Below are 14,505 nucleotides of genomic sequence, written 5' to 3'. Positions count from 1 at the left end.
ATACACGACAGGAATCCTCAGTTTAACATAGCTACAACTGGCTACCAGAATGAGAGGGACTGAAACATAGGAACCCAGGATTTTGTGTGGCAGGCAAAGCATGCAAAGCATTTAATGATCTGGGTGGCCATGAAAGCTTAGTAGGAATCATATTGGGAATGTGCTCAAAGATCATTAAATCACAAAAAATTAATTGAGAACAACCAAAGTGAGATTAATTAGTGAACCTAAAATGTTATTTTATTAATCTTTAAAGAGAATTATATTCTTTTGGTCATGGTCCCACAGGCAAGGTATTCCTTCTAATAATTACATGTGCATTTATTTATTTATTTTTGTCCAGGATATGTCCTAATTCGTTTTCTTATATAAACATTCTGTTATATCTTGTTGACAACATCTGATATCTGGCTTTTAGGTGACTGATCAAAATTCTTTTCTGATTACATTTCTGTTGTGCTATTTCACTGTTACTTTTAGTCTCTATATTTACCCCATCAGGGGTCTAATGGCTCTGGTTAATTAATATTTATGTTAATGAGAAAAATAATTTTTGACATTTATCTTCTCTCCTTCTGGTCTAGTTTCTAGTCTGGATAGATTTCAGAGCTGAGTCCTATTTGTGAACATACTGAATATAGTTGCCAAGTTGTAGTCTCCCCGTCTGGTTGTATTTGTAAATAATGTTTTCTTTATTTCCACAATTAAAAAAATTCACCCAGAATAAAAAAAAATCCTTTTAAAACTTCCCCCTTAAAGCAATATTATATGAAGGGAGGTTTGCTTGAAATGGGTTATCCTATGTTAGATCTTATATCATCATCATCATCATCATCATCATCATCATCTTCTTCTTCTTCTTCCTCTTCTTCCTCATAATCTTCTTCTTTATTATCTTCTTCTTCATCAATTTAACAAATATCTTAGATGTGAGATTTCCTTTCATTTGGGCATATCAACTGGTCTATAATTTAGTATGTAAATTTTAGACTTGTATGAGGCTTAAAATGGTTAAGTGACTTGTTTATGCCAAATTAGTGTCAAAGGCAGGATTTGAACCTCCATCTTCCTGAAGTTAACTTCAAAGAAAACTATTTTATATTAAATGACACCAATCTCCTAAATAATATGATAGAATATTCATGAAAATCAGTTATGTTGTATGGTCTATATTGGCTTTGATATTAATTAAAGTATTGGGGTCAAGAAATAATTCTGCACTTCAGTTTTATGTTTCTGAAAATATGTAGTAAAATTTTACTGCAATGAAGTTACTAATTCTACAGCAGAATTCAATGGTCTTTCTTGGAAAATAGAATTATAGAAATACCAAGAGACAGTTAACTGCTCCAGTAGTCCCATGATACAGTCCTATGGATGGCCTATCAATGCTCCAGGGCATGACATTAAAGATGTGTATTACTGTATTATCAGCATCCCTTTGTTAGATGTCTTTTTGATGCTCTTAAAAAAGTTAAAACAATTATTATATCCCTTGAAAATTATTCTTTGAATGAACTGACAGATCTATTTACTGAGTGAAAACATCAGCATTTGAAAACATACTATTACAAGTCATTTTTTTTTCAGTAAGCTCTTCGACATTCATAGGATCCCCATACCCCATTCCCATCGTCTTTTGTCCAGGATGGATTCTCATGAAGAGATGTTGTATCCAGGGTCTCATCTGAAGACAGCTGAATCACCTTGGGGGTTAAGTCATTGGTCACTGTCATAAAAGGTGTGAAAGAGTAGGAGGAAGGAGGAGGGTAACTTGGTGTATAATGCAGGTCCTCTAGGGCATGCAGTGAGTAAGACTGAGCTCCAGGGAGAGCAGCCCCCCAATTAGAGCTTCTATGTTGAGAGGGACTTCCAGATTCTTGTGATGAAAGGCAATTAGTACTAGTTGGTAGTGTCTGCAGTGGGTCTGAAGACACCACATCTGGCTGATTAAGGCTATCCGGCACTGTCTGCTCCCATGAATCTTTCTTAAAAAAAAAAAAAAAAAAAAAAAAAAAGAGAGAGAGAGAGAGAAGTTGCTGAATGTTGGCAAGAAATAGTTACATTTTCATGTCTAAGAATGTCCCACCAAATATCCTATGCATGACTACTGGTTAGAAAGTAGACTATATTTATTTTTTTCTCCTCTGCTAGGTGGAGCTTTAGTTTTGAATCTCATTTAAACTTTGGCTTATTTTTATGAAATTTCACTTCCTCATTTAGATTAGTATTTACTATCTGTACACTGTTCTCCTCTCTCTCTCCCTCCCAGAAAAAGAAATAAGACAATAGAATAAAATATTTTATTACGTTGTCCCTGACATTATTACATGTCCAAAATCCTTCAGTCCAATGCCAGACACTGAATATGGCTGAAGGCTAAAGCTAGACTTTCATATCAAAAGAGTAGCCATTTATTCTAATAAGCCTTTTATAATCTGGAAGGAACATTTCCTCCATCTCTCCCCTTCCCCAACTATAATGCTGCCTAAAATTAGTCTCTTAAAGACTTCTTGGTTCCTAAAGTTTTTCAGTCTTCCAGAATGCTTGATTAAAATGCAAATATTGTTGAGAGATTAACACCTCTGATCGAGCCTTTATCAGAGTTTATTGCCTTAGCTGTGATTACAATAGTTAAAAAGAAAAAATTACAAAAATAAATTGAAAGACTGGAACTGGCTAGGAAGCTTAAGGATCGCAAAAGAATGGAATGGAAGACAGATGACCTACTTCACATTTTTACAAATTTGATATTCCATATTCTTTGAAGAACAGAACCCTCATGCTATTTTCTTGAATATTTTGGGGAAAACTTGAATAATATCTTTTCATTATATGTCTTTCAGTTCTCACATCTATAAAATAAGGTGGGAATGCTTTTCTCCAAAGAATTCGAGAATAGTGAGCCGAACTGGACTTGTGATTTTATGGTTAAAGGAATTCCCAGATGATTCCATCTATCAATGCAGGTAAGACCCTTCTTTGCAATTTATAGGCTGTTCTAGAGAGATAGTTGCCTAGAATACTGATCCATCAAAGTAGCAATTAGAGCATAAATCCTTGTCTTCCAGGCTCCAAGATAGGCTTTCTATTTACTTCTCCCACAGTATCTCCCAAATGAGTTAAGATTTACCAAATCACTTAAATCCATTGAATATTAAGGCAGTGACAAGAATAATGAATCTGCATCTGTTTACAGGATGAACTTTTTTTTTCCTCAGAAGGTTGAAACCAATTTCTAAGAAGGGTTTTCCTTCAGTGAACATCCTTAAGTAGTATTAGGCAGTGCTACACTAGAAACCCCATTCTTTAGGAGATGCACTAAAACGTTTAAACTGTGTCCTGCAGTGATTTTGCTGATTTAGGGGTGGGGTGGTGGTAGTAGTAAAGGACTTAATTCAACCGGCCTGAAAGAATACAAATCAATCCTAGCAAAAAGTCTTCCTGACCAGTATCTCACTGGTCAGGTTGGGAGCAGTCTGGGTGAATTCTCCAACTTGGTTAGTAATACAGATTAGCAATCTGCAGAAATTTGTTCCTTTGTCAATTTATTCTCAGAATATCAGAATACTCACAAATACGAAGTGGGTGGAATCACTAGGAAAATGTGGTTGCAGAAGCGGTGGGGGCAAGGACGAAGCACCAAAGAGAGAGCTCGTGCTGGGGGTTAGAGCTGCTGGGCGGTAGTCTCCGTAAGGCTCAGAAAAGTAGGAATCCAAGATCGGTGGATAATTTTGCATTGTAGAGGACTCACAGGAAAAAGATTTAGCCATGGTTGATGGAAAGCCATCATTTGAGAATTGTTTAGTATTGTGGAAATCCGAGTCAGATAAAAAAGATCTTCTAACACCATAGTAACCTGATGTTGCAGGTGAGCCTGTTGCAAATTTTAAAACAAAACAAAACAAGGGCAAGGGGAGAGGGAAGAATATTAAGTTTAAATGAAGACAGCTGGTCAATCATCTTTGTGCTCTATTGTACCTTATGAATGCATTCCTGATAAGTATCCACGAGTGAATATTCTGGGAAAAAAAATTTTCCTGAGCTATCACTCTTAAATACTCTGATCAAAACAACTATTATTTACTCTGCTCTAAAGTAGAAATCCATCTGGGACTGCTTGGGAAGATTAGAGTGTTATCCAATCAGTCCATGCTGGTGCTTACAGTCTGGCTCCAAACTTTCTCTCCAGACTTATCTATTACTATTTTCCCTCATATGTTTTGTGTCCCAGAAAAATTGGAATTGCCTTCCTGAAACTGTGGCTCATGCCATTCATGATACCTGGAATGTACTCTCCATACCTTGTTCTCACCACTCTCCTCCACCAGTTGAAATAGAGGCCTAGTTCCAATTAGCTTTCAGTTTTAGCTTAGGTGTAATTTATTCTAATAAATCTTTCTTCATCAGATGTTATAAAATCAGAAAGTAATATCTCCTTCCTTTGGTTTTTCATAGTATTTTTTCTGTACCTTGATTTTGATTTTATAATACTCTGATTTCAGTGGCTCTCTGCCATACTTCTCTCATTTGACTAGCTCTTTGAGGGATAAGCACAAGAATCTTGTTTTTTTTCCTTCTAAATTTTTATATATCTGGAAATGTAGAATAGCGCTCTACCTCACTAAGAGTATTTAATAATTGTTATTTCATTGAGTTAATCAACTTTGCATTCCTTATGTCCAAAGTATCTACTTAATAAAAATGGCTGAAATAAATGAATTTGGATGAAAAAAAAAACAAAGTAGAAATATCTTTCAAATGATCTTTAAACTTGATTAAACTTATGAAACTGCTTTCTCTGTATTTTTTATTGCCAAGGTTCCTTCTATAGAGGTTATTATTCAAGTTACCTTTGTCCTTGAATTAGGAGAAGGTTTGGATCCTAGATTATATGGTTTTGTACTTAACCATTCAACAAACATCAATAAATAATTTATTTTGTGCAAGGCATTATGGCCACTTGGGGTAGTGGTATCCAGAAGTACTTAATACAGTGCTTTACATGGAGAAGACATCCGATAAATATTCATTGTTGGTGGTGATAACAATCTGACTGAGGCAAAGACAAAAAGCTAGGGTTGGCATTTTTTGGTCTTTATTATACTTATATTATCTGTCTCCCTCTAGTGGCTAACAGGTGATCCTTCCTTGGAAACCAGAATGAGAATGATGCCTGGGACCTTTTTAAAGAGTGAAAAGGGCTGGGATGGAGGGTGTAGAAATTCAGTACAATTCAACAAGCATTTATTAAATTCTTGCTATTTGCTAGAGTCCTCATTCTAAACACTGGGAAGACAAAATGTAAATAGTTCCTGCCCTCTAGGAGCTTACAAAGAAAAGATATATACAGATAAGTAAATATGGAAATATTTGCAAAACTGTTTTGGGAAGGTAAGATGGGAAGCCTAATGTTTGTTGAGATCACAAAAAAACTTAGTATAGGAGATAGTATCTGAGCTGTTACTTGAAAGGAGCTAGTGATTGTAAGAGGTAGAGATGAAGTGGGAGAGCAATTAGCCATGGGGAATAACTGGCCCAATCAAAAGTAAAGAGAAGGGGAAGAAATATCAGGCACAGGGAGCTGTAAGAGTGCCAATTTGGCAGGAATACAGAGTTCGTGGAGGGGATTAATAGGAAATCAATCTGGAGACACAGGTTGGAGACAACTATGATATCTTCAGATACCAAAGAGGAGGAATTTCAAGATGACCATATTCATATAATGAAGGAAAGTTGATGAGATGATTGGGATGGCAAGGAAAATGTTAAACACTGCTTTGTAACTGTATAGTTGTTCCATTTTAGGGAAAAGTCACATTCTTAAAGGTAGGTAACATTTATTTTGCAGAGGAATGTGATGATATATCAGCTGAAAATACATGTGATTGCAAAAATAAATGTGCTGCTGACTGAGATATCTTAATTAATTAATTCTGGAATCATGTGCCCTATTGGAAGCTGCATCTCCATGACATAGGGACAATTCTGAGTTGTCTTTTCCATTTTTTACTTCAGTAGAGAAGGAGGTAGCAAAGTAGGGCTGGAGAGGGAGTTCTTCAACTAAGAGCACCAATTAATCTTCCTTTCCTCTAAATTCCCACAGCACTTGATGTTATGTTCTTTATTATTTCATTTATATTAGCTTTATTTTTAGCATTCATGTATAAGTTCCATGGAGTGAGAGATCTTATCTAATAGCTTCATTATTTCATTTCACATCATATTATTATTATTATAGCACATGGTATAGTGCCATACATATCACAAATCATCTCAGGATGGAAGATTTAAAGATTCAATGAACTTGAGAAATCACAATCTGACTTCTTTACTTTACAGATAAAAAAAAAAAAGGAAAGAAAAACTGAGGCTCTGAGAGGCTCTGCCATATGTGGCAGAACTGAGATTCGAACCCAGAACCTTTGAAAATCAAATGAAATTAGAATTCTCCAGAAAAAAAAAAAAAAAGAATGTCATTATAGTCTACTATTTCATCTTAAGCTCTATATCCAAAAGCTTCTAATACTACCATAAGTTTGAAGATTGCAGTTACAGCCTTTGTGTTAAGAGTGCCATTCCAGGGAAAAATCTACACAAGTTTGAAAATTAAATCAACAAATAAAGCTGTGTTTTACACAACAATATTTAGACTACAAGGGTGGGTAAGGCTAAGAATGGAATATGTAAATAATGTTCCCATGCCTTCATATCCAAATTTCCAACTCTTGGATAGAAAGATCCTAAAAAAATTATCCTGTTTTTAGGAATATGACAATTTTTAATTCTTAAAAGAATAGAAGATATGTTAAAAATTTTAGATAAAATTAGAAATTTCAAGAATTGGTCAGCAGTAGCCATTCTCAGGTTCAAAGGATTAGTAAATGGAATTTGGGAATGCAGGATAGAGAACTCTCGCTAGAAATACTTGGATTTTCAATTAAAATACTTTTCTTGACCTTATCATTGGAAGTGAAGATATTGCAGCTACTATTCATTCACTTAATAAGTATTTATTTAGTGCTTACAATGTATGGGGCCCTATAATTGGTAAACCTGCAAAATTACTAATATTTTTTCCCTTTTGAAATTACTTTGCTTTACTTTGTTAATGAATTTTATTTACTCTTATGTTTGTTGTTATCTCTTTCCCATCCTTCCATCCTCACCCTCATGGGGCTTATAAACTTTCCTGCAGCAGATAGGTGTTGTTATAATCTATCCTCTCACCACCATCTTAGTGTTTTTTATATAGTGGGTTCTTTAAAGTGTTTGTTGACCCAGATTAAATAGTTAGTTGTGGATGACACAAAGATAAAACGTTCCCAGCCTCTCAAGAAGCTTATGTTTTCCAGGATAATAGAAGTTTTTCTCATCTCAGAGGGATTCTAGAAAGTATGGAGGCCTAAGTTTTATTGATTTCTCCTCACTGACCATATATAAGGAATGGTATTTTAAATCCTATCACGACAGATAGATTTTATTTTTCTTTCTTTCTTTCTTTCTTTCTTTCTTTCTTTCTTTCTTTCTTTCTTTCTTTCTTTCTTTCCTTTTAAATCCTATCATGATAGATAGATTTTATTTTCCTTTCTTTCTTTATTATTATTTAAATCCTATCATGACAGATAGATTCTTTCTTTCTTTCCTTTTAAATCCTATCATGACAGATAGATTTTATTTTCCTTTCTTTCTTTCTTTATTATTATTTAAATCCTATCATGACAGATAGATTCTTTCTTTCTTTCCTTTTAAATCCTATCATGACAGATAGATTTTATTTTCCTTTCTTTCTTTATTATTATTTAAATCCTATCATGACAGATAGATTTTCTTTCTTCCTTCCTTCCTTCCTTCCTTCCTTCCTTCCTTTCTTTCTTTCTTTCTTTCTTTCTTTCTTTCTTTCTTTTTCTTCCTTCCTTCCTTCCTTCCTTCCTTCCTTCCTTCCTTCCTTCTTCCTTCTTTCCTTTCTTTCTTTCTTTTTTTCTTTCTTTCTTTCTTTCTTTCTTTCTTTCTTCTTCCTTCCTTCCTTCCTTCCTTCCTTCCTTCCTTCCTTCCTTCTTTCCTTTCTTTCTTTCTTTCTTTCTTTCTTTCTTTCTTTCTTTCTTTCTTTCTTCTTTCTTTCTTTTCTTTCTTTCTTTCTTTCTTTCTTTCTTTCTTTCTTTCTTTCTTTCTTTCTTTCTTTCTTTCTTACTTTCTTTTCTTTCTTTTGTTTGTTGTTAAGGTAATTGGGGTTAAGTCACTTGCCCAGGATCCCACAGTTAGTAAGTATTATGTTTCTGAGGCCGAATTTGAACTCAGGTCCTCCTGACTTCAGGGCTGATGCTGTATCTACTGTGCCATCTAGCTGCCCCTGTCATTATTTTCAAAGACCTAATTGTTAACCCATACTACTTAGTCAGCTTCCTCTAGACCAGAGATTTTGACCCTATGGTTCATGGACACCAAACAAATCGATGGGTGAATTTCTAGGTGGGGGAGGGGGAGGTTTGAAAATTTGTTTTAAAAAAAAATTTGAAAACTATATTTCGAGATAATTGGTGTCTTTTTAAAATATGTGTATTTTATTTTAAATATTTAGAAACATTATTCTCAGAAAGAGTTCATAGGCTTCCCAAATTTGCTGAAGGGGTCTATGGCATACCAAAACAATGTTGTGTCTGTGATTACTACCGAAGTAGGTGACATGGTTTCAATGCAGATAATAATGATCATTCTAGTTAGGCCTTGTATGAGTGAGTATATACTTTAACATAAGTTTTGGAAGAGAAGATGCATTTAGCAATATTATTATTTAGTGCTTTAAGTGTGTATGCCAGATGAAAGTCAAATTGCCTGATTTTAACCAAAAAATAAATAATTGAAGAGATGGTTTGTTGTACTCACCTGGCATCTGGACAAATGGAGACTGAGAGGAATTGGTACCACTCTGCAAAACAAAGACAGTTGGTATGTGTTCTCCTGCCTTTTCAAGTTCAAGCCAAAAGACTGTAGACATTGTTTTACAAACTTCATTTTCAGAAACTTTGAGGTACAGATTTCAAGTATTATAGGAGCAGGTGTAGCAAACAGAAAGAACTCAAGCTCTTAAATGCTAACAATGGTTTCAGGAATGCTAAAATGGAAGAATTCATCTTTTGTTATTTATTATTTACTTTCTTATCTTAAGAACTATGAGTGGAGATTCTGGTTCTAAGGTACAGAGATGGAATGTGAAATAAAAAATATGGCCCTTAAAGTTAAGCTCAGGAGAGGTAATATATGTAATAACTGATGTCTTTATATACAGAATCTCATTGAAATCTCACAATAACCTTGTGAAGGAGGCACTATTTATATTATTACAGATGTGGAGACTGAGGCATAAAAATTTGTCCATGTTTACATAGTAAGTATCAAAAGCAGTATCTGAATCTAAATCTCTCTAATTCCAAGTCCAGCCCTTTACCTATTGTTAGACCATGCTATCTATGTACCAGAAACATTCTTAGACTCAAGGTCAAGAGACTCACATTCTATTCATAGTTGGAATATTATCATAATCATAGTCATAGAATTTAGAGCTAGAAGGAATGATTCCTTCCAGGAATAATCCAGGGAAACAACCCACTGTCCCTGCCACCACCAACATCAACTACTGACCAATAGCCAAATGACTGATCAGTTAATCAATCAGCTACCAGACTATTAAGGCCAGGAGCTCTGGGCTCTGTTTCTGGGTCTCATTCTCTTCCCTTATTTCCTTCCTTCAACTGTCATTTATGGAAATAACTCTTGTGGAGTGACACATGCTTCTGTAAGTTCTTCTCTTTCTTCCCCTCTCTATTCTGTCTGCTTCCCTCCAAATCTCCTTAAGACCCAGAAAAGAAACTTTTGCTATCAAAGTTCTTGGCATCATCAAATGGCTCATTAGCAGAAACATATATGGTGGTATTAATGACAATGATACTAAAGAACTATCAGTCTTGTCTCTGTACACTGAAGATCACAAAACCTTTCCCTTTGGTTTGTAGATGAGATTTCCTGTTCAGGTTGTTTCCCTAATGGCAATGTGACCTTCCTAAGAACATACACCATTAAAAAAAAACAAAACAAAACTCCAGTGCTTAATACCATATGTATTTTATGCTTAATAACTACTTTTTGATTTATTTATTTCATTCATTTCAAAGAAGCTGAAGCCCAAATAGATAATTCTGCTATTGAGTTCTAATCTAATATTCTGGCTTTGACTTCTTAGCTTTAATGTGAATATTTTGGAAATTTCAGCATATAACGTTTCTGAGTATGAAATAATCAAGGCTAGAATGGTTTAGTATCTCACTGACATATAGTGTGGAAAGAAGGTACTAGACAAAATCACAATATCATATTTCCTTGTTTTCCTTACCAGGTTCTCCTGCCACAACCAGCTAGAAGAGCTATTAATATTTCCTCCTCAAATTCAGCCTTCTTTTCATAATGCTTGTATTAAACCTATGCTTCACTTATTGATAATGTATAAAGGGGTCTTATGAAAGGTTAAAAAGGCTCTTCTGTCTCTATTTTTGATTAAGAAAATCCAGTAGCTCCCTATTGCCTATAGGACTAAATGCAAATTCCCTTTTGAATTTAAACTTTTTGACAATTTTCTCTAACCTATCTTTCCAGACAAATTTCACAAGACTATCTGTTACATGCTATATTTCAGCCAGACTGGTCTTCTTGTCATTCTTCTTATATAGCACCCCATATCCCATCCTTTGGCTCTTGCCTGGAAAGGTCTCCCTCTGTCACTCTGTCTCTTGGAATCCCTGCCTTCTTTCAAGACAGTCAAGTGTCACATTCATGCTAAGCATTTTCTGATCTCCTCAGTTATTAGGGCTCTTTTCTTCTCCCAATTTATTACATATTCTCTCTGCCTCTCTACATTAAATATACTTATATAGATATAAATAAAAGGAGTACATATAAGTATATATAAATATAACTGTGCATATATGCACACACATGTATATGTATACACACGTATATGTGCATTTATATATTTATATTTATTCATCCACTTATCTATTATTTATTTTTTCTGTAAGTTCATTTATTTACTTATTTTGCTTTACCTAGCACCTAGGATAATACCTGGTGCATAGTAGACACAATAAATGATTGTTGAGTTTAATTCCTTACATTGGCAGAAAGGGGATGAAAGGAAGAGTTTCTGCAGTTATTTTTAGTAAATATATGGGAAGCACAGGAAAAAAGAATAAAAGGATCCTTGATTTAAAGCTGAAAGGGGCCCAAGAGGTCACCTAGTCCAAACTTTTCATTTTCCAGATGAGAAACCTGGAACTGAGAAGTGACGTATTGGCCATGATCACAGAGATAGTGAGTGGAACATGTGGACATAGGAGTTTCCTCTATTAAACTCCCCTTTGAACCTTTATCTTACTCATTTTATGAGTGGGGAAATAAAAAGGATATATAAGTGCTATGAGTGTGGCAATGAAAAGGTAACTCTACAATGATCTGTTATGCTTCTGTGGTGACAGCAGAAAGAAATGATTATATTGGCACTTCTGGAGTCCTGGACTAATAATATACGTTATTTGGGTTAATATCACTTCTCTTCCACTCCTTTTCCACAAAAGACAGCTGTTAGCAACCCATCTGTCTGCCAACTGAGCTCAACAATAGAATATTGTTCTAGCTCCTGAGATAACAGTCTGTGTTGTTTAGGCTTTCTTTTCTTTTTCATTCATTAGCTACTTCTGTTAGCTTTCTTGTAATCCCTTCTTGACTTTCTCTCTCATAGAGCTTCTTTCTCTTTCAAAGTTACATTTACTTATATTTATTAATTATAATATGTAAATTATATTATATAATATAACAATATATTAATAATATAATATTAGTATTATATAATAATTATATTATATAACATTATATATTATATTATATAATAATATTATTATATTAATAATATATTATATAATAATATTATTATATTAATAATATATTATATAATAATATTATTACTTATATTTACATATATTAAATTAAATATAATTAAATTATAATTATAATGAAATTAATTATTATTAAAATTATTAAAAATAGCTGTTCTATACTTTTGAAACCTCAGGATTTTAATAACTAATACAGCCTTCAAGAATAATGAATTTTATTTACCATTAAATGAAGATTCTTAAATCTGTTTTTTTTTAGATTTCAACATTTATTTTTGTAAGATTTTGAGTTTCAAAAAATTTTTTTCTTCCTCTTTTCCTTACATCCACCCCTCCCCAGTACAGTAAGCAATCTGATATAGGTTATACATGTACAATTATTTTAAATATATTTTCATATTAGTCATGTGGTAAAAGAAAAATCAGAACAAAAAAGAAAACCATGAGAAAGAAAGAAAAAGCAAGCAAACAAACAAAAAAGGTGAAAATAATATGCTTTGATCCATATTCAGTCTCCATAGTTCTCTCTTTGAATGTGGATGGCATTTTCCATCTTAAATTTATTAGAATTGTTTTGGATCACTATATTGCTGAAAAGAGCTAAGTCTATCATAGTTGATCATCACATAATCTTATTGTTACTGTATATAATGCTCTCTTGGTTCTGCTCACTTCACTCAGCATCAGTTCATGTCTTCCCAGGCTTTCCTGAAATCATTTCTTACAGAACAATAATATTACATGACATTCATATACCATAACTTATTCAGCTATTCCCCAACTGATGGGCATCCACTCAATAAGAATCCTAAATCCTGAATGTAGAACTTCATGCCTTTCTGTGTTCCTTGCTATTTCTTTCAATTAAATATAGCTCAGATAGTTTCTCTTTTCATCTCCCTTCTGACAATGTTTGCACAGAAAAAGACTAGGGAATGCTTTGGTGATTTCAACCACAGAGATTACCTTCCATCTGTACTTTATATATCTTATATGTATTATTTGCATGTTCTATCCCCAAATAGACTGTGAACTCCCTGAAGACAGGGATCATGATTTTATCTTTTGTTACAGCTCTAGCACTTAGCATAGTAAGTGGCGTACAGTAAGCCCTTAATGAATGCTTGCTGATTGGCTGACTGTAACCTTTCAGTTGATCTGCTCCCACCTCATCAATGAATGGAGTCAGTTTAAGTGCAAACACTACATTGAATATGGAGCTATGCTGTGGGTAACATCATATATCTTTTTCCTCAATTTTCAAGTACAATGTTTTCACTTTCTATTCCTTCGTAATACAAAGTCATGGAATATTAGAGTAGGAAGGTATTCTAGTCTAACCTTCTTATTTTTAAGGTAAGACCCAAACAGCTGATGTATTTTGCCTAAGGTCATATAAATGATGATGATCATACTTCTATCAATTTGGGTCTGCTATTTTTTTCCCTGTAAAGTATCAGGTATTATTGCAATTGGGTTGATTGAATGTTAGAATCAGTTTATTTCTGAAAATTCAAGGCAAAAAGATCAAGTTTTTTTTTTTTTTTTTAATGAGGTGTGAAGGGAACAACAGTCCCACGGGAACACTGAGAAAGGAATAGGAAAACATGATTTTTAAAAAAAAGTTTGTATTATAAATATGGTAAGCTGAGAATATTAGCTTATATGACTATCTAGTTTCATCTGTGCTCTTGACAGGTTCCTTCAGATTCTCTGTAGGCTTAGATTCACCTGGGTGTTATCTATTTCAATAATACACTCTTTAGAAAAATTATTAGTGTATGACAATTCAACCCTATATAGTCGAATAAATAGTAGAATATTTATCAAGCCTCCACTTCTAGTGTTCCAACAGAAAGGAGACAATCTAGGAATCACAAGTCCTATGTTCTATCTTGTCTCTTTCATAAATTAACTCTGTGCCTTATAGCAAGCTCAACCTCTAGTCATTGTGCTTCCATTTCATTATTTATAAACCTGGGAATTATGGCACCTGACATCCCTACTTCACAAATCAGCTGTGAAGATTGAAAAAGATAATCATTGAGGACACGCTGAAAAAATTGAGTGATACATTTAAAAGATATTCTTAATGAACAAGTAGAGAAGTGTCCTTGCAGGTAATTGGATGTAGGCAGTAGCTACAGGATCCAAGCACATCAGATACACACTGGATCTTATTTCTTCCCTCATATATAGAAGAAATTAATAGTGATTTCTCTGGTGAAAATGTCATGCCCTCTTTGGATACTTTGTCAGTTAGAATTGAAGAAGTCTAAAGAATATGTTGATGTTAGGATTAGATAGGAATTTCAAATAGAAAGATTATTTCAGATCTGAAAACTTATTTGATTATTTTAGGAAGAAGTAGCTAAGAAATCAGCCTTCAGAATGAAGGCTAGGAGTGATGAGAATCTAGTATCATACACACATACAAATTTTTAGTCCCCTTGGAAGGGAAAGCTCAGATCCATATTACTATAATTCTTGTCTTGTCATTTACACACAGACACACAGACACACACACATACAAACACACACACATATATATCCCTACCTTCCC

The 14,505-nt window shown here is 33.8% G+C and overlaps 1 protein-coding gene across 1 annotated transcript in view; it reads right to left on the bottom strand.

Annotated features, from left to right (window-relative positions):
- Window positions 1-876: 876 nt before the first annotated feature.
- C3H11orf53 (chromosome 3 C11orf53 homolog) overlaps window positions 877-14,505 on the bottom strand; it is a 57,132-nt gene continuing 43,503 nt past the window's right edge. Inside the window, exons 5-7 of the mRNA XM_012545037.3 lie at window positions 8,884-8,926; window positions 3,576-3,877; window positions 877-1,988 (exon numbers count right to left, since the gene is read on the bottom strand). Of these exons, the coding sequence (XP_012400491.3) occupies window positions 1,587-1,988; window positions 3,576-3,877; window positions 8,884-8,926 (747 nt within the window). The 3' untranslated portion in view covers window positions 877-1,586. The remainder of the gene's footprint in view (window positions 1,989-3,575; window positions 3,878-8,883; window positions 8,927-14,505) is intronic.

Source organism: Sarcophilus harrisii, chromosome 3 (assembly GCF_902635505.1).
Source record: "Sarcophilus harrisii chromosome 3, mSarHar1.11, whole genome shotgun sequence".
Lineage (NCBI taxonomy): Eukaryota > Metazoa > Chordata > Mammalia > Dasyuromorphia > Dasyuridae > Sarcophilus > Sarcophilus harrisii.
Note: the sequence above shows the minus strand (reverse complement) of the source record. Positions and strands in the feature narration are given on the sequence as shown.